General features: G+C 44.0%; 1 protein-coding gene across 1 annotated transcript; it reads left to right on the top strand.

Moving 5' to 3' along the window:
* The first annotated feature begins 390 nt into the window (after positions 1-390).
* KRT9 (keratin 9) lies at positions 391-6,691 on the top strand. The gene is given in 9 exon segments (XM_037019755.2): positions 391-544; positions 547-926; positions 2,478-2,560; positions 2,680-2,836; positions 3,138-3,299; positions 3,975-4,100; positions 4,225-4,448; positions 4,828-5,360; positions 6,417-6,691. Coding segments are annotated over 9 exon segments (1,839 nt in total). The 3' UTR covers positions 6,437-6,691.
* The last annotated feature ends 11,255 nt before the right edge of the window (positions 6,692-17,946 follow it).

Here is a 17,946-nt window from a genome sequence, read left to right as displayed (position 1 = left end):
AGTTTCCATCCCAGAAGGGCTAAGTCTCAGACCTGCTATTGGGCCAGCCAGAGACCGAAATCCCGGATCTAGGTCACCCCCTTAGCAGCTGAGCTGATTTATGTGCCCCTGACAGCATAATATCATTAAATTACCCCACACAATGAAGAGAGGCTGGGCACCCTCCAGGCAGTCACCAGAGGACGCTGAGCCTGGGGCCTCCCTGCCGCCTCCCGTGTCCCAGACCTCTCGTGAATCTGTGGGGGAAGGCGGGGGCGGACAGACACACCCAGGTACGCCACCTTCAGACGGGGGTATAAGTAGGCAGCTGGGAACAGCTCTCTACCCTGAACTCCACAGCCAACAGCCCTCATACGGAGGTTTCCTATCCTACGAGCTGTGGGCAGTGCCATGAGTGGCAGACAGTCCTCATCATCTTTGTGGCACCAGAGCAGCAGCTGCGGGGGTGGCAGGGGCATGAGGTCCTCATTCAGCCGCTTCAGCTCCTCAGGGGCTGGTGGAGGAGGGGGCCACTTCAGCTCGTCTAGTGGCTATGATGGGGGAGCCCTGGGGCCTGTGGGAAGGGAGGAGGCAGTAGTTTGGGCTTCAGCTATGGCGGAGGGCATGGGGGTGGCTTTGGTGCAGGTTCCCTGGGCTCCAGCTGCAATGCCGGAGGAGGCTTTGGGGGGCCTGGGGACTTTGGGGGGGCCTTTGGTGGTGATGCTGGAGGCGGCGGTGGTGGCATTCTGATGACGGATGAGAAGACCATCATGCAGAGCCTCAATTCCCGGCTGGCTTCCTACTTGGCGAAGGTGCAGGTCCTGGAGGAGGCCAATATCAGCCTGGAGAGTAAGATCCAGGAGTGGTATGACAGGCAGGGGCCCAGGACCTTCCGCCAGGATTACTTCTCTTATTACGACGACGCTACTGAGTATCTCAAGGAACAGGTGGGTGGGCAAACTCCGATCTCCATCTCTTGGTCTCTGTCTCTGTCTCTCTCCCTTTTACACACACACATACTTACATGCTTTATGCCAAAAAGATAAGATGCTACACACTTAGCTTAGACAACAGCCAGGGAATCCATCTTTTAGAAACTTTAAACTTTCATTAGAAACAAAGTTGGGTTTGGTTCCTGATGGCCCCAGGGCTGGGATCTTGGCCTGTGCTCTGGACTTTCATCTCCATGTCCCCGACATTTGGAGTCCAGGCAGAGCAGGGAAAAGGCCCGGATTCACACAGGTGATTCTGGGACTGGATGTGGGAGCCTCCTGTGGCCTGGTCCCCAGTTGGGAACACAGAGCAGGGCGGTGGGTGCACAGTGATGGGGGCACTACCCTGAGAGCCAGCAGCCTGGCCCTGGGTCTGCTTGCTATGCAGCCTTGGGAGACCCGATGCCCTCTGATGCCTTATCCATTTCATGCAGACAATAGGCAGACCAGTTTTTAAGTCCCTGCTGGTTTGAAACTTCTATAATCTTATGGGGAAAAAAAAGGAGGTAAGAGGGCAGTTGCCAAAACCAGCTGGGTCATATGGCTCAAGAGAGGGGAGTGTCTGTGCCTGTCTCTCCTCTCACTCTCTAAGAGTTCAGAGATTTCTAGTTTGGAAAACTTGGAAATCCTATCCATCCCTTCCTACTTCTCTGGGTCCCTATAGGGGTCTGTCTTGATCTTTCATTTTGTTGAATCCGGATACACATGCTAGCTGTTCAAGTGATGGAGAGGACCTAGAACTCTCGGGATGGAAGTAATGTACCTACTCATCCATCCATCCATCCATCCATCCATCCATGCAGATGTCCATCTACTAATTTATCCATATGTCCATCCACTCAATTTTGTGAATGACTCCTCTCAGTGTAGTGCTGGGCAGACACAGTGATGAACCATACTTGGTCTCTGTCCTTGAGGAACTAACTCAGTGTACTAAGTCTAACTAACTCAGTGTTCCCACCTCATCTCTCTGCCTTTACACCTTCTGGTGAACAGCCTCTGGGTATCCTGTTTCTTCTATCGCAAACCTCTTCTACTTATTTTTTTCATGTGCAGTCTTAGCTTTTCTTAAGGGACCAATCAATTGCCTGAAGTCTTGGCAATTCTTGGCAATTGCCTCCTTCGTGAAGTCTTTCTTGATTTCCCATAGCCATAAGTCACCTCTCCTTTCCTTGAACTTTCCCTGGATACTTTGGATATTGTAGTCAACTGTGGGCTCCTTGAGGAGCAGTATCTCATTGATCTATAAACTCTACAGTGTCATTTGTAGTAGATCTTCAAATATTTGTTGCATGAATGCATAAATGAAGGCCACACGGAACATCTTTGCTGAAAACTGTGAGGGGTCTGTGCCGTGAACCAGCTGATGAAAGCGCCTTCTATCTCTTAAGTATCTTCTTGTATGAGTCCTCATCTCCTGTGGCTTTGCCTGGCCTCTTGTGCTCCCAGCAGAGGATCACAATGGGGGAGCATGGGTTAGATGCCATATCCTCCATTTATTTTTAGATTGTGAACTTCACAGTGGACAACAGTAAGATATTCTTGAATCTTGACAATGCTCGCATGGCACTGGATGACTCCAGGATGAAGTGAGTCCTGCTCCCACCCCCTCTCCTGTCATATGTCCTTCCTCCTCCCCCTAGAGCTCTGGAGGTCCTCTAGGGACTGGTGCCCTCTTGTTTATTCCCTACCCATGGCTGGTCTGCAGGTTTGAGATGGAGCAGAGCCAGCGACAAGCAGTGGATGCAGACACCAATGGCTTGCGAAGGGTGCTGGATGAACTGACCATGCAAAACTCTGACCTGAAGATGCAGTATGAAACACTGCAGGAGGAACTGATAACTCTCAAGAAGAATCATGAGGATGTATGGTCCTGGCTACTTACAACTTATTGGGGATATGGAGTAACAGAAATTCAGAGATAGCGAGGGTGGGGGGAACAGGAGGAGGTTGGAGGTGTGGCTGTGGAGCATGGCCTGGGAGCCACCCTTTCCCTTACTCTTTAGGACACTCTCAGCAGTCCTTAGCACTGCATATGGTGGTGGCTGGGCTTTGGCTTCACAACTGTGCCTTCTTTTTGTACCATGAGGGGAGTAGAGAGAGAGGGCTAAAAAGTAGTGGAGAGGATCCCACCTCCCTGACTTCATATCCATTCTTCTCTGGCAGGAGATGAGCCAGTTGACTGGGCAGAACTATGGGGACGTCAGTGTGGAGATGAATGCTACTCCTGGCAAAGATCTCACCAAGATCCTTAATGACATGCGCCAGGAGTATGAACAGCTCAGTGCTAAGAACCATAAGGACATTGAGCAGCAATATGAGACTCAGGTGAGCGCAGTGGGCTGCCCATTTAACCTTCTTTCCCCCCATTCTTGGAGCCCTCCATTCCTTCACCCCACCCCTCTATTCTCCCACCTCTCCATTTCAGTCCAGCTGTCATTCATCATCCTCTAATTCACTCATACCTACAAACATAATTATTGAGTGGCTTCTCAGTGACAGGTTCTATGTGAAGTCATGATGTCTCAGAGATGAGCCAAAATAGGTGACTTCCCTTGAGAATCTCAGTTTATTACATGTCTGGACGAAGGCAGAGCATCAACAGTTTACATAAAGCTCTGTGCTACCTAGACTCTAGCAGAGGTACACAGTCTGCTTCTTACTACACCGAGCTCCTTGATGATTCTCTTTCTCCTGGATCTCCAGCTCCTAGTATAGAGCCTGGTACAAGAGGACATGGTTCTGTGGTGGGTGTGTGTGTTTAGGAGGCAGTTTTAAGTAAGGTCGAAAAGGTGGTTTAGGGGCAAACTGTGAAGACTATTGAAGTCTTGCTGTCTCAGAAATGTTAAGTTGAGAAGACTGGACTGGAGAGACCCAGAACTTGGGGTTCTCAGCTTTGGTTCAGTCTTGGCCCTGGAGGTAAAGGTCCTGGTAAGTGGGGCAGAACCTTGCTCACAGCAACCTCTGGCCCAGCCTGTCCTCACTGAGCTTCTGGGTTTGCAGATGAACCAGTTTGAGCAGGAGGTGATGATTAGTGGCCGGGAGATGGAGTCCAACAACAAAGAGGTGATCCAGTTCAGGCACAAAGTCCAGGAGTTGGAGGTTGAGCTTCAGTCTCAGCTCAGCAAAGTTGGTAGTCTTGCTTTAGACCCTTTGCCAAGGTGGGACACACGAGGTTTTCCAGGATCCTCAGGTGAGGAAGGCGAGGGGATATGATGTAGTATTCCTCTTAGAGTCTCTTCCTGCCCGCTAGAAATCCGCCCTGGAGAAGTCCTTGGAAGATACCAAGAACAGCTACTGTGGCCAGCTGCAGCAGATCCAGGGGCAGATCGGTAGCCTAGAGGCCCAGGTCATTGAGATCCGGGCAGAGATCGAGTGCCAGAATCAAGAATACAGCCTTCTTCTTAGCATCAAGACACGGCTGGAGCAGGAAATTAAGACCTACCGCAATCTCCTTGAGGGTGGCCAAGATGACCTGTAGGTGTCCCAGGACTCTCTGGAATCCTAAATTCCTAGGACCTTGACACTCCCTCATTACCTCTGGATAGAGGCAGCTGGGACAGTTCTTGTACACAAGAGTCTCGTGGGTCGAGGACTTTTCCATCCTGTGGGGGAACCTCAGCATGTTTGGGTTTTGGAAAAGGAGGACAGTAACAGTGAAAGAAGGGACAACTCCCTGCTTTGGGGAGAGGAAGGCTTTCTCCTCCCAGCTGTGGTGCCAGCCCAGGCCTGTCCTCTGCCTTATGGGAAGGAAAACTTAGGAAAGACTGACATTTGGGTTTTGACTATGATCAGGTCCATCCTTGTGTATGTATGTGGGGTTCTTCATTTTATGTCTGCTTTCTTTCCTTCTCAGGGAATCTCATGGAACTGGACAAATTGGCTTTGGAGGATCTCATGGTGGAAGTAGGAGCAGTCATGGAAGAGGATCTAGGGGAGGAAGTGGAGGAAGCTACAGAGGAGGAAGTGGTGGTGGCTATGGTGGAGGAAGTGGATCCAGGGGAGGAAGTGAAGGCAGCTATGGTGGAGGAAGTAGTTCTGGAGGAGGAAGTGGAGGCAGCTATGGTGGAGGGAGTGGATCCAGGGGAGGAAGTGAAGGCAGTTATGGTGAAGGAAGTGGAGGTGGTTATGGTGGAGAAAGTGGATCCAGGGGAGGAAGTGAAGGTGGTTATGGTGGAGGAAGTGGATCCAGGGGAGGAAGTGGAGGCAGCTATGGTGGAGGAAGTAGCTCTGGAGGAGGAAGTGGTGGCAACTGTAAAGAAGGGAGTGGATCTGGAAGAGGAAGTGGATCCAAGGGAGGAAGTGGTGTCATCTATGGAGGAGGAAGTTCAAGGTTATCCCAGTCCCAGTCCGCTTCCTCAAGCTCTGGGGAGCATGACAATACACAAGGTAAGGGACAACTCTAGGTTGTTGGAGGGTACCACCCCTTTTTAGTGTCTTTGAATCTCTCTAAGGAATACATATTTTGAACAGAACTAGATTTAGGGAGGTCTCTAGTGAGGTGCCATAGACTTGCCTTTGTTTCTGAATTGGTCATTTTTGACAGAGCCTTGGGTGAGGCTAGGACTAGATCTCCAAATGGCCTGAGACTCAGTGGCATAAGAGATGGGTTTGAAACTGCATTATCTTATATATTTCCCACCATGCCTGATGAGGTGGGTATTGTTATTATCGCTATTTTCAAGATAAGGAAAACAAAGTTCAGAGAAGATAAGTAATTTACTCAAGGTTATACAACCAATAAATGAAAGACTCAGCTCTGTGGGTCTCCACAGACAGTACTTGAAATCATCATGAGGATGGGGAGACTGGATCAGTAACAATTTAGGTAGAAAAAGTTGCAGGCATTATAGTCAGTGGTTGGCTCATATAAGCCTGTTCCATGATACCACTACCCAAACGGACACACACTGAATATAATAATCTAAGTGTGAGAAAGAGTCACACAGATGAAGTGGTCTCTGAGTCAGAGAAAACTTCCCTCTGTGCATGTTGAATTATATAATAAAAATGTAATATGAAATTGTAGTAAAAGGCTGGGTGCTGTGACTGAGAATGTTTAGCTCAGAGAAGGCTTGAGGTGCCTTTGAGCTATCCTCCTCTAGGGTGTCTGGTGTGGTTTTGTGTGTCAAATGGCACACAGGGGCAGAGGCAGGGGTTATCTTGGCCTCAATATCCAAGGAATTTACTAACATAACAGTTGAATAGAGGAGGGGACTGCCTCATGGGCCCCATCCTCAGAAAAGGGAGAGGATCTGAGACAGGAGGGCTTCAAGAATTGGAGAGGTCCAATAGGACCCCACGGTCCTTCCACCTCAGGATTCTCCAGGTCTTTGGACTCCAGTTCTTCTGGCTCCCAGTTTGCCAATCTCTCTCCGAGTCCCAGTCTGTTTCCTGCTCTAAGTCCTTTATTTTCACTCTCACCTGCCTTCTGTCTCTTCACAGGCTACCCAACTCGATATTAGAGCCCCTGTGAACTTCCCAGGCTCTGCCCCAGGAGAGTGTCCTCCATACAGAAGGACCTTGGATGAAGCTTGCTCACTACATTCTGATATCGGGCATAGCTGGCAACAAGTTCTGGGGCCAATTTGGGCTGACTGGGCATGTGTGTTTCTGGTTACCAATTGGCTCCTTCTCCTGGGAGGGTTGGGGAGACCTCTGTTTCTCTGGTCTTGGGGGGTGACCCTATTCCCTGCCTGATCCCAACTTCCTAATAAAGCTTTCCTAGTGCAAATCAAACTTGGTCTTTGACCCATTTGTTCTTTGGAATTAAGAAGGGGCAGAAAGAAGGTGAAGGGAGAATCAATTGAGTCCACTTTAGAAAGTGTTGGTAGCTTTTTTATCACTTAACTTTTGCTTATAACAAAGCAACCCACAATTTAGTGGCTTAAAATAACAACCATTTATTTAGCTCATAATTTTGCAATTGTAGTTTAGACTGGGCAATTGACACCACTACCCAAATGGACACACACTGAATGTAATAATCTAAGTGTGAGCAGTTCTGTTTTCTTTTATGTATCTGTGGTCAGCTGTAAATCAGCTAGGTGGCTCTGCCTCTGGGGCTGGATTGAATGCTGGTTGTGGGTGAAGTGGGGTGAATGAGCCGCATGACTCTCATTCTCCAGCTGGCTAACTCAAGCAAGGGTCCCAAGATAATGAGCAGAAGCATGTAAGGCCTCTTGAGGGTTAGACTCAGAGTAGTCACAGCAGTTTCACTGTGTTGTCAAAAGTAAGTCACAACCTTGGCTGAATTCAAGAGCAGATGAAATAGACTCCTCTTGATGAGGGAGCTGCAAAGTTACATGGGAAGGGCATGGATACTGGGAAGGTGATGATTAGGCCAGTTATTGCAAACAACCTGCCATAGTCTATTAGTAGGTCATGTGTTAGCTATAGTTATTACCTAGACTTGGAAGTCACACAGTGTCATTTCTGCTGTAGTCACAGGCTTACATAGACTCAGAAGGAGAGAAGAAGCATAGACCTTGCAATAGACAGAATTCTAAGATGATACCAGTTATTCAATCAATAACTGGGCAAACAGTTATAGGTGTTGTTATAAAGGGTTTTGGAGAAGCAATTAAAGTTCTTTAATGTGTTAGCATTAAGATAGGGAAATTAACTGGTGGGCCCGACATAGTCACATGAACTCTTTAAAAGCAGAGAGTTTTCTCTGGCTGATTAGAGAAGAGTAGGTCAGAGATTTGAAGCATGAGAAGATTTTAATATGTCATGGCTGGCTTGACAATGGAACATGGGTGGCCTCTAGGAGTGAGAGCCATCAAGGAAAAGGGGATTTCTGTCATCCAGCTGCAAGGAACTGACTTTTTCCCAGAAAAAGTTTGGAAGCAGATTTCCCCCCAGAGTCTTGATGAGAACTTACCTTGGCCAACACCTTGATTTCAGCCTTGTGATACCCTGCATAGTGGACCCAGTCACACCTGCAGAACTGTGAGCTAACAAATGGGTGCTGTTTTAAGCTGTTATGTTTGCAGGGATTTTTTGAGCAGAAATAAAAAACAGATACAGACCCCATCTCAAGGTGGAGGAGTGTCAATGTCATATTGAAGATGTGGAATGGGTAAACATTTTGGAAAACACAATTTAACACAGATTGGCCCAATCACTGGGGAGGGGTATGTAAAGGCAAACTTAGAACACTAAGTGACACAGAAGTCCAGGAAAACTCATGATCCTGAGATTCATAGAAATAAATGCTGGATGGTGTCTCTGGGCCCAAGATGTCTCTAGCAAGATGCCTGAGCAGCCAGGCTGTGATCCTTCTCTAGTGCCCAGTCCTTAATGTGCAATTGTTTACTTCTCTGATTCTCTTTCTGCTACCAGTTGTTTTCCTCTTCTGCCACTTTATATACTCTCTCTACCTCTATTTGGGGAGTTCTCCATCTTCAGTCTGAGGCTCCCCAGGATAGAAGCCAGAAACTTGCTTTCCCAGTGTCCCATGTGAGGAGGACATGTCACATGACATAGCTCTACCAATCAGATATACCCAATAAGACTTTGATTTGGATGTGAAGGAAGTGCTGAATGGAATCTAATACTGTAGGGACAGGGCTGCGGCAGAGACAGCTTATTGAGGCCGCAGTAGTGGTGGTGCTGCAAGGATAGGCAGTGCCTAACAATGGTTTGGGCTGCAGTGTTTGTAGCTGGCAGTAACAGTAGTGGTGTTTTCCTGGAGCAATCTTTTAGTGTGATTTGGACAATGTTCCTGTTTGCATATCCCCAGGTGTGATCCTCTGCACATCCTGGAAAAGATGTACTGCTTTCTCTGTAGTGAAAATCAACATATTCTGGTATTCTTTGCTTGCTGGAATAGAGAAAAAAGAAATTTCCCCATCAGGCACCAGGTACTATGGTGATCTATTCTAGAAAGTAGACTAAATCTGGATCAATGATTGCTACTGGAATAACCATGTGATACCCTGAAAAAGAATCATTCCTTAACATCTGTACCTATTCTGCGCAGGGAAAATGGCAAGTTAATGGGAAGCAATTGGAGTCATCAACCTTGAATTTATCAAACCTTTTATGTGGCACTAATCTCTGTCTTTTCCTTAGTGTGTTGGCTCTTCTTGCCACAATAGTCCTTACTCTGTTCATCAAGGAGCCATTTACTGACTATATCTATTCCATTTCAGACCCTGGGAAAGAAACCACAGGCTGGGTCCTTTGGGTTGCTATTGGGTTTCAAAAGGCTGATTTGGGTCAAAACTCCATTTACCATCTGATCCTCTATATTGGTCAGATTCTCAGCTGCAACCAACAAAAGCTACTCTGGCTATTTTATTAAGTAAGGAATCTATGAAAGTTCTAGATACTTCAAAGAATCATTAGTGGGGCCAGAGAAACAGAATCTAGGCTGCATTTCTAACATCTCCCAGGATGACATAGCAAAATAGAGCTACTGCTTCTGTCAAGACTAGGAAGCTTCTAAGTTAGGATGTAGCCTGCTGAATCAACCCCTCAAGAGTTTGGGCTTCAGAACCATGCTGTCTCTTTCATCCATGCCAGTAAACTAGATGGCTCAAGTGGAGACCATTCCCTCACACCTCCCTTCTAAATTAAGCCTCAGATGATGCAGAACCTAAATCACACAGCTTATCTTACTGGCAAAGTAAGATGGAATATGTAGTTTTTAGATCTACCACTGGAAAAGAATAGTGATTGAAATAACAGGTATAACACACATCTACATAAGCTTCTAGTCTAACCAGTGAACCACAGTATTGTTCTGCATTTTCTGAGGTTACATATAATTTGGAGCCACTGTCCGATAATTCCTGAAGGTCTGGGCATTTCCCTTCCCCTAGGACACAGCTACTCTTGTAAATGCCCATAGGTTCTCTGGGGAAGGCTTGGAGGTAGACGTACAGAACACTCTTGCAGAGTCCTTCTTCAAGGGTTTCTGGTCCTCCCTTTATTCAAAGTTCTCTGGGTTGATGAGCTGATTCTGGTTTTGGACCTGGATAAAGAGCCTGTCATTCTCTGTCATGAGGCTTAAGACAGGCCTCTTTTGACCAGGGGTGGGGTAGGGAACTGTGGCAGATATGGATGACTGACTAGCTCACATGAGTTCCCATACCCTTCTAGTGTGCTTTCCTGTAATCTAGAGGCTGATAATCTTTAAGCCTACCATTCCCAGACTCCCTTACAGCTATGGATCTAGGGGCTATTTATGTTTTTCCAATCAGGGTACTTCCGTGGAGCATGAATCGAATGAGGAGAGGTCTGAAGGAGGGAAATGTCTTCTGTTGGTATAGATCTACCAGGTACTGTATGGTCCTGGGACCAACAGACGGTGTCCTGATTCTCAGGCTTTCTGGTTCTGACAGACCAGGAATTCCTTTGGGCCCTGGTTCTGTGGTGTTAATCTGGGAGCCATTCCCAGAGGCCCAATTGAAAGTCTGCATCTCCAGTCCACTAATGATTTTGTAAGCAGCGAATGCACTGTATTAAACTCCTTTCTGTTAAAAAATTGAGATTTGTTTCTGTTACTTAAAACCGAACCTTCATTGAATCAGGATCTTGGTGAGCTGCTCATATATTTTGGTCTTAGAGACCCATGGTCATGGATCCCTACCATGGATCCCTACAGATCTTAACATTCTGCTTACTATCCCAGCCCTCCATTACTGAAGTGTCCCTACTTGTCCTCTGCCTGGGATCCCAGCTCTACTGAAAACAGGGAGCCTAATTCATTTGTACTATCTCCCACACACATCCCCAGAGAACAACTGCTACCATGCTTTTCAAAGACACTGTGCTGGTTGTTTCTTACCTGCTAGGGTCCAGACAGCATCTTCTGGGCTTTAATAGTCGGGGAATGATGAACAGGTTCCACCTGATAACCCCACTCCAACATTCCTGTTTCCCTAGCTGGTTGCATTCCTTCCTCTCTATTCTTCTTGCTTTATTATTATTCCTTCCTTCATTACAACAAGGATTTTCTGGAAACTCAATTTTATTTTGTATTGGCCACTACTGAGTTCAGTTTCTATCTCCCAACTGAGCAAATGTTTAGACCCACTCCCAGATACTTAATGTAGCTGCTGAACTACAAATCTCTGGGGAATGCCTCCGTACTGATTACTTCAGCCTGATCAAAAATTAGAGTCCATTCCCCAACCCAGTCTTCACATTTCTGCCAATGTAGATTAGCAACATCTTGAAATTCTGGTGGGTTGGCCTTCTTTTTATTAATTAATTAATTAATTAATTAATTAATTAATTAATTTTTTTGAGGAGGCATCTCTCATATTTATTGATCAAATGGTTGTTAACAACAATAAAATTCAGTATAGGGGGGGGTCAATGCTCAATGTACAATCATTAATCCATCTCAAGCCTAACTCTCGTCAGTCTCCAATCTTCTGAAGCATAATGAACAAGTTCTTACATGGTGAACGAATTCTTACATAGTGAATGAATTCTTACATGGTGAACAGTACAAGGGCATTCATCACAGAAACTTTTGGTTTTGATCACGCATTATGAACTATAAACAATCAGGTCAAATATGAATATTCATTTGATTTTTATACTTGATTTATATGTTGATCCCACATTTCTCCCTTTATTATTATTATTTTTTTTATTTTTAATAAAATGCTGAAGTGGTAGGTAGATGCAAGATAAAGGTAGAAAACATAGTTTAGTGTTGTAGGAGAGCAATTGTAGATGATCTGGTGTGTGCCTGTAGACTATGTGTTAATCCAAGCTAGACAAGGGCAATAAACCATCCACGGATGCAGAAGATTTCTCTCAAAGCAGGGGGGATGAGGTTCTGAGCCTCACCTCTGTTGATCCCCAATTTCTCACCTGATGGCCCCCCTGTGACTGTGCCTGTCTTAGGTTGTTCCTCCCTTGAGGAATCTTACCTGTCTCTGGCTAACCAGTCATCTTCCGGGGCCATACAGGGAAATGTAAAGTTGGTAAGTGAGAGAGAAGCCATATTGTTTGAAAAGGTTAGCTTTTTACTTCTTTGCAGATTTATGTCCTGTGGCTTCTATGCCCAGCACTTGTCTCGAGGTATCTTTACCACCTGGAGGAATTATGATACTCGGTAACTTCGATATGAGGCACGAATTCTATTTAAGGGTTGTAATTAGGAAGGAAGAAGAAAAGCTATAAAGGTAGCATATGGAAGAAAACATGGGAGGATTGATTATTTCTTTGACATATCTTCTTGTAGAGTACCTTAAGTATGTATAGGTTTTAAACTACTAACTAATCTGTACACACATATTAACATAATAGGAATATGGTGACATAAACAAAGCAAATCTATAATTACCATCCATCTCCAGTGAAGCCAAGAAAACCATTTAGGCACCCTAGGCATTTGTGAAAATTTGTCTACGATATGATGGATATTGTCCAACTGTACTTGAACAGTCTGAGAGAAATCAGACAAATTAAAGCAGCCCATTTCTGGGATCTGTTCACCTCCCGTATGTCCTTTTAACCGCAGATAGTCTATAGTCATAAGATTTTGGAGTGCTACACCTTGCACCCCTCCCAACTCCTGGTTGGGTTCCAACAGTACAGATCCGGTCAAATTCGTTGTCTCACTGTATGTACATGCCAGCCTAGACATCTCCCTCCTCATTCCAATGGCAAGTCCAGGAAATGGTGGGCTGGATGCAGCCACGACCGCAGCATCGCCCGGATCCCTGTGGAGGCTTTTTGATGATCATCCCCCGGCACGAGTCCTCCAGAGAGTGCTGATGCCGGAAGCTCCTCCTCATATCGTATCTTAGTTCATTTTCTGGGTATCCAAGCTAGGCCTTGATCTTCTGCATAGAAACAAACAGACCCTTTGCCCACACTTTGACATGCCCTCTATACCACTGTGCAGAACTCATTGGAGGTCAGCACACAGGGACTGCTTTTTTTTTTTTTTTTTAATTAAGAGAAAGGAATATTATCAGAAAAGAGTACCTCCATAGCTGATCATCTGACACCCTTTAAGTGATCAACATTAAGGATATTTAAAGCATGCATTGATCTTTGATTTACCAATAGTTTTATCCTATCAAGGAGTAATCCCCCTTTTCTTTCTTTCTTTCTTTCTCTTTTTTTTTAATCTTTAATCTACACTTACATGAAGAGTACTATGTTTACTATGCTCTCCCCTATATCAGGTCCCCCCTATCAACCACATTACGGTTACTGTCCATCAGCTTAGCAAAATGTTGTAGAATCCCTACTTGTCCTCTCTGTGTTGTGCAGCCCACCCTCCCCTTTCTCCCTCCCCCCCATGCATGCTATCTTAATACCCCCCTTCTGCTTCCCCCCCCCTTATCCCTCCCTGCCCACCCATCCTCCCCAGTTCCTTTCCCTTTGGTACCTGTTAGTCCATTTTTGGGTTCTGTAATTCCGCTGCTGTTTTGTTCCTTCAGTTTTTCCTTTGTTCTTATACTCCTCAGATGAGTGAACTCATTTGGTATTTCTCTTTCTCCACTTGGCTTATTTCACTGAGCATAATACTCTCCAGCTCCATCCATGTTGCTGCAAATGGTTGGATTTTTCCACTTCTTATGGCTGAATAATATTCCATTGTGTATATGTACCACATCTTCTTTATCCATTCATCTACCGATGGACATTTAGGTTGCTTCCAATTCTTGGCTATTGTAAATAGTGCTGCGATAAACATAGGGGTGCATCTGTCTTTCTCAAACTTGATTGCTGCGTTCTTAGGGTAAATTCCTAGGAGTGGAATTCCTGGGTCAAATGGTAGGTCTGTTTTGAGCATTTTGATGAACCTCCATACTGCTTTCCACAATGGTTGAACTAATTTACATTCCCACCAGCAGTGTAGGAGGGTTCCCCTTTCTCCACAGCCTCGCCAACATTTGTTGTTGTTTGTCTTTTGGATGGCAGCTATCCTTACTGGTGTGAGGTGATACCTCATTGTAGTTTTAATTTGCATTTCTCTGATAATTAGCGATGTGGAGCATCTTTTCATGTGTCTGTTGGCCATCTGTATTTCTTTTTTAGAGAACTGTCTGTTCAGTTCCTCTGCCCATTTTTTAATTGGGTTATTTGTTTTTTGTTTGTTGAGGCGTGTGAGCTCTTTATATATTCTGGACGTCAAGCCTTTATCGGATCTGTCATTTTCAAATATATTCTCCCATACTGTAGGGTTCCTTTTTGTTCTATTGATGGTGTCTTTCGCTGTACAGAAGCTTTTCAGCTTAATGTAGTCCCACTTGCTCATTTTTGCTGTTGTTTTCCTTGCCCGGGGAGATATGTTCAAGAAGAGGTCACTCATGTTTATGTCTAAGAGGTTTTTGCCTATGTTTTTTTCCAAGAGTTTAATGGTTTCATGACTTACATTCAGATCTTTGATCCATTTTGAGTTTACCTTTGTATATGGGGTTAGACAATGGTCCAGTTTCATTCTCCTACATGTAGCTGTCCAGTTTTGCCAACACCATCTGTTGAAGAGACTGTCATTTTGCCATTGTATGTCCTTGGCTCCTTTATCAAATATTAATTGACCATATTTGTTTGGGTTAATGTCTGGAGTCTCTAATCTGTTCCACTGGTCTGTGGCTCTGTTCTTGTGCCAGTACCAAATGTCTTGATTACTATGGCTTTGTAGTAGAGCTTGAAGTTGGGGAGTGAGATCCCCCCTACTTTATTCTTCTTTTTCAGGATTGCTTTGGCTATTCGGGGTCTTTGGTGTTTCCATATGAATTTTTGAATTATTTGTTCCAATTCATTGAAGAATGTTGCTGGTAATTTGAGAGGGATTTCATCAAATCTGTATATTGCTTTGGGCAGGATGGCCATTTTGACGATATTAATTCTTCCTAGCCATGAGCATGGGATGAGTTTCCATTTATTAGTGTCCCCTTTAATTTCTCTTAAGAGTGACTTGTAGTTTTCAGAGTATAAGTCTTTCACTTCTTTGGTTAGGTTTATTCCTAGGTATTTTATTCTTTTTGATGCAATGGTGAATGGAATTGTTTTCCTGATTTCTCTTTCTATTGATTCATTGTTAGTGTATAGGAAAGCTACAGATTTCTGTGTGTTAATTTTGTATCCTGCAACTTTGCTGTATTCCGATATCAGTTCTAGTAGTTTTGGAGTGGAGTCTTTAGGGTGTTTTATGTACAGTATCATATCATCTGCAAATAGTGACAGTTTAACTTCTTCTTTACCAATCTGGATTCCTTGTATTTCTTTGTTTTGTCTGATTGCCGTGGCTAGGACCTCCAGTACTATGTTAAATAACAGTGGGGAGAGTGGGCATCCCTGTCTGGTTCCCAATCTCAGAGGAAATGCTTTCAGCTTCTCGCTGTCAGTATAATGCTGGCCGTGGGTTTATCATATATGGCCTTTATTATGTTGAGGTACTTGCCCTCTATTCCCATTTTGCTGAGAGTTTTTATCATGAATGGATGTTGAATTTTGTCAAATGCTTTTTCAGCATCTATGGAGATGATCATGTGGTTTTTGTCTTTCTTTTTGTTGATGTGGTGGATGATGTTGATGGATTTTCGAATGTTGTACCATCCTTGCATCCCTGGGATGAATCCCACTTGGTCATGGTGTATGATCCTTTTGATACACTGTTGAATTCTGTTTGCTAATATTTTATTGAGTATTTTTGCATCTACTTCATCAGGGATATTGGTCTGTAATTTTCTTTTTTGGTGGGGTCTTTACCTGGTTTTGGTATTAGGGTGATGTTGGCTTCATAGAATGAGTTTGGGAGTATTCCCTCTTCTTCTTATTTTTTGGAACACTTTAAGGAGAATGGGTATTATGTCTTCTCTGTGTGTCTGATAAAATTCCAAGGTAAATCCGTCCGGCCCGGGGTTTTGTTCTTGGGTAGTTTTTTGATTACCGTTTCAATTTCTTTGCTCGTAATTGGTATGTTTAACTTTTGTGTTTCTTCCTTGGTCAGTCTTGGGAGGTTGTATTTTTCTAGGAAGTTGTCCATTTCTTCTAGGTTTTCCAGCTTGTTGGCATATAGGTTTTCATAGTATTTCTGTGGAGTCTGTCATGATTTTTCCATTCTCATTTCTGATTATGTTGATTTGTGTTGATTCTCTTTTTCTCTTAATAAGTTGGGCTAGAGGCTTATCTATTTTGTTTATTCTCTCAAAGAACCAGCTCTTGGTTTCATTGATTTTTGCTATTGTTTTATTCTTCTCAATTTTGTTTATTTCTTCTCTGATCTTTATTATGTCCCTCCTTCTGCTGACTTTAGGCCTCATTTGTTCTTCTTTTTCCAGTTTTGATAATTGTGATGTTAGACTATTCATTTGGGATTGTTCTTCCTTCTTCAAGAGTGTATGGATTGCTATATACTTTCCTCTTAAGACTGCTTTCGCTGCGTCCCACAGGAGTTGGGGCTTAGTGTTGTTGTTGTCATTTGTTTCTATATATTCCTTGATCTCTATTTTGATTTGTTCATTGATCCATTGATTATTTAGTAGCAAGTTGTTAAGCCTCCATGTGTTTGTGAACCTTTTTGTTTTCTTTGTAGAATTTATTTCTACTTTTATACCTTTGTGGTCTGAAAAATTGGTTGGTAGAATTTCAATATTTTGGAATTTACTGAGGCTCTTTTTGTGAGCTAGTATGTGGTCTATTCTGGAGAATGTTCCATGTTCACTTGAGAAGAATGTATATCCTGTTGCTTTTGGGTGTAGAGTTCTATAGATGTCTATTAGGTCCATCTGTTCTAGTGTGTTGTTCAGTGCCTGTGTGTCCTTACTTATTTTCTTCCTGGTGGATCTATCCTTTGGGGTGAGTGGTGTGTTGAAGTCTCTTAGGATGAATGCATTGCAGTCTATTTCCCTCTTTAGTTCTGTTAGTATTTGCTTCACATATGCTGGTGCTCCTGTATTGGGTGCATATATATTTAGAATGGTTATATCCTCTTGTTGGACTGAGCCCTTATCTCTTGTTACTTTCTTTGTTTTGAAGTCTATTTTGTCTGATATTAGTACTGCAACCCCTGCTTTCTTCTCACTGTTGTTTGCCTGAAATATGTTTTTCCATCCCTTGGCTTTTAGTCTATGCTTGTCTTTGGGTTTAAGGTGAGTTTCTTGTAAGCAGCATATAGATGGGTCTTGCTTTTTTGTCCATTCTATTACTCTGTGTCTTTTGATTGGTGCATTAAGTCCATTTACATTTCGGGTGACTATTGAGAGATATGTACTTATTGCCATTGCAGGCTTTAGATTCGTGCTTACCAAAGGTTCAAGGTTAGCTTCTTTAGTATCTTACTGCCTAACTTAGCTCGCTTATTGAGCTGTTATATACACTGTCTGGAGATTCTTTTCTTCTCTCCCTTCTTATTCCTCCTCCTCCATTCTTCATATGTTGTGTGTTTTGTTCTGTGCTCTTTTTAGGAGTGCTCCCATCTAGAGCAGTCCCTGTAGGATGCCCTGTAGAGGTGGTTTGTGGGAAGCAAAATCCCTCAGCTTTTGCTTGTCTGGGAATTGTTTAATCCCGCCATCATATTTAAATGATAGTCATGCTGGATACAGTATCCTTGGTTCAAGGCCCTTCTGTTTCATTGCATTAAGTATATCATGCCATTCTCTTCTGGCCTGTAGGGTTTCTGTTGAGAAGTCTGATGTTAGCCTGATGGGTTTTCCTTTATAGGTGACCTTTTTCTCTTTAGCTGCCTTTAAAACTCTTTCCTTGTCCTTGATGCTTGCCATTTTAATTACTATGTGTCTTGGTGTTGTCCTCCTTGGAGCCTTTCTGTTGGGGGTTCTGTGTAATTCCATGGTCTGTTCGATTATTTCCTCCCCCAGTTTGGGGAAGTTTTCAGCAATTATTTCTTCAAAGAGACTTTCTATCCGTTTTCCTCTTTCTTCTTCTTCTGGTACCCCTATAATACGAATATTATTCCTTTTGGTTTGGTCACATAGTTCTCTTAGTGTTGTTTCATTCCTGGAGATCCTTTTATCTCTCTCTATGT

This window comes from Manis javanica, chromosome 4 (assembly GCF_040802235.1).
Source record: "Manis javanica isolate MJ-LG chromosome 4, MJ_LKY, whole genome shotgun sequence".
NCBI classification, from domain to species: domain Eukaryota; kingdom Metazoa; phylum Chordata; class Mammalia; order Pholidota; family Manidae; genus Manis; species Manis javanica.
This window is presented reverse-complemented; position numbering and strand designations above follow the sequence as displayed.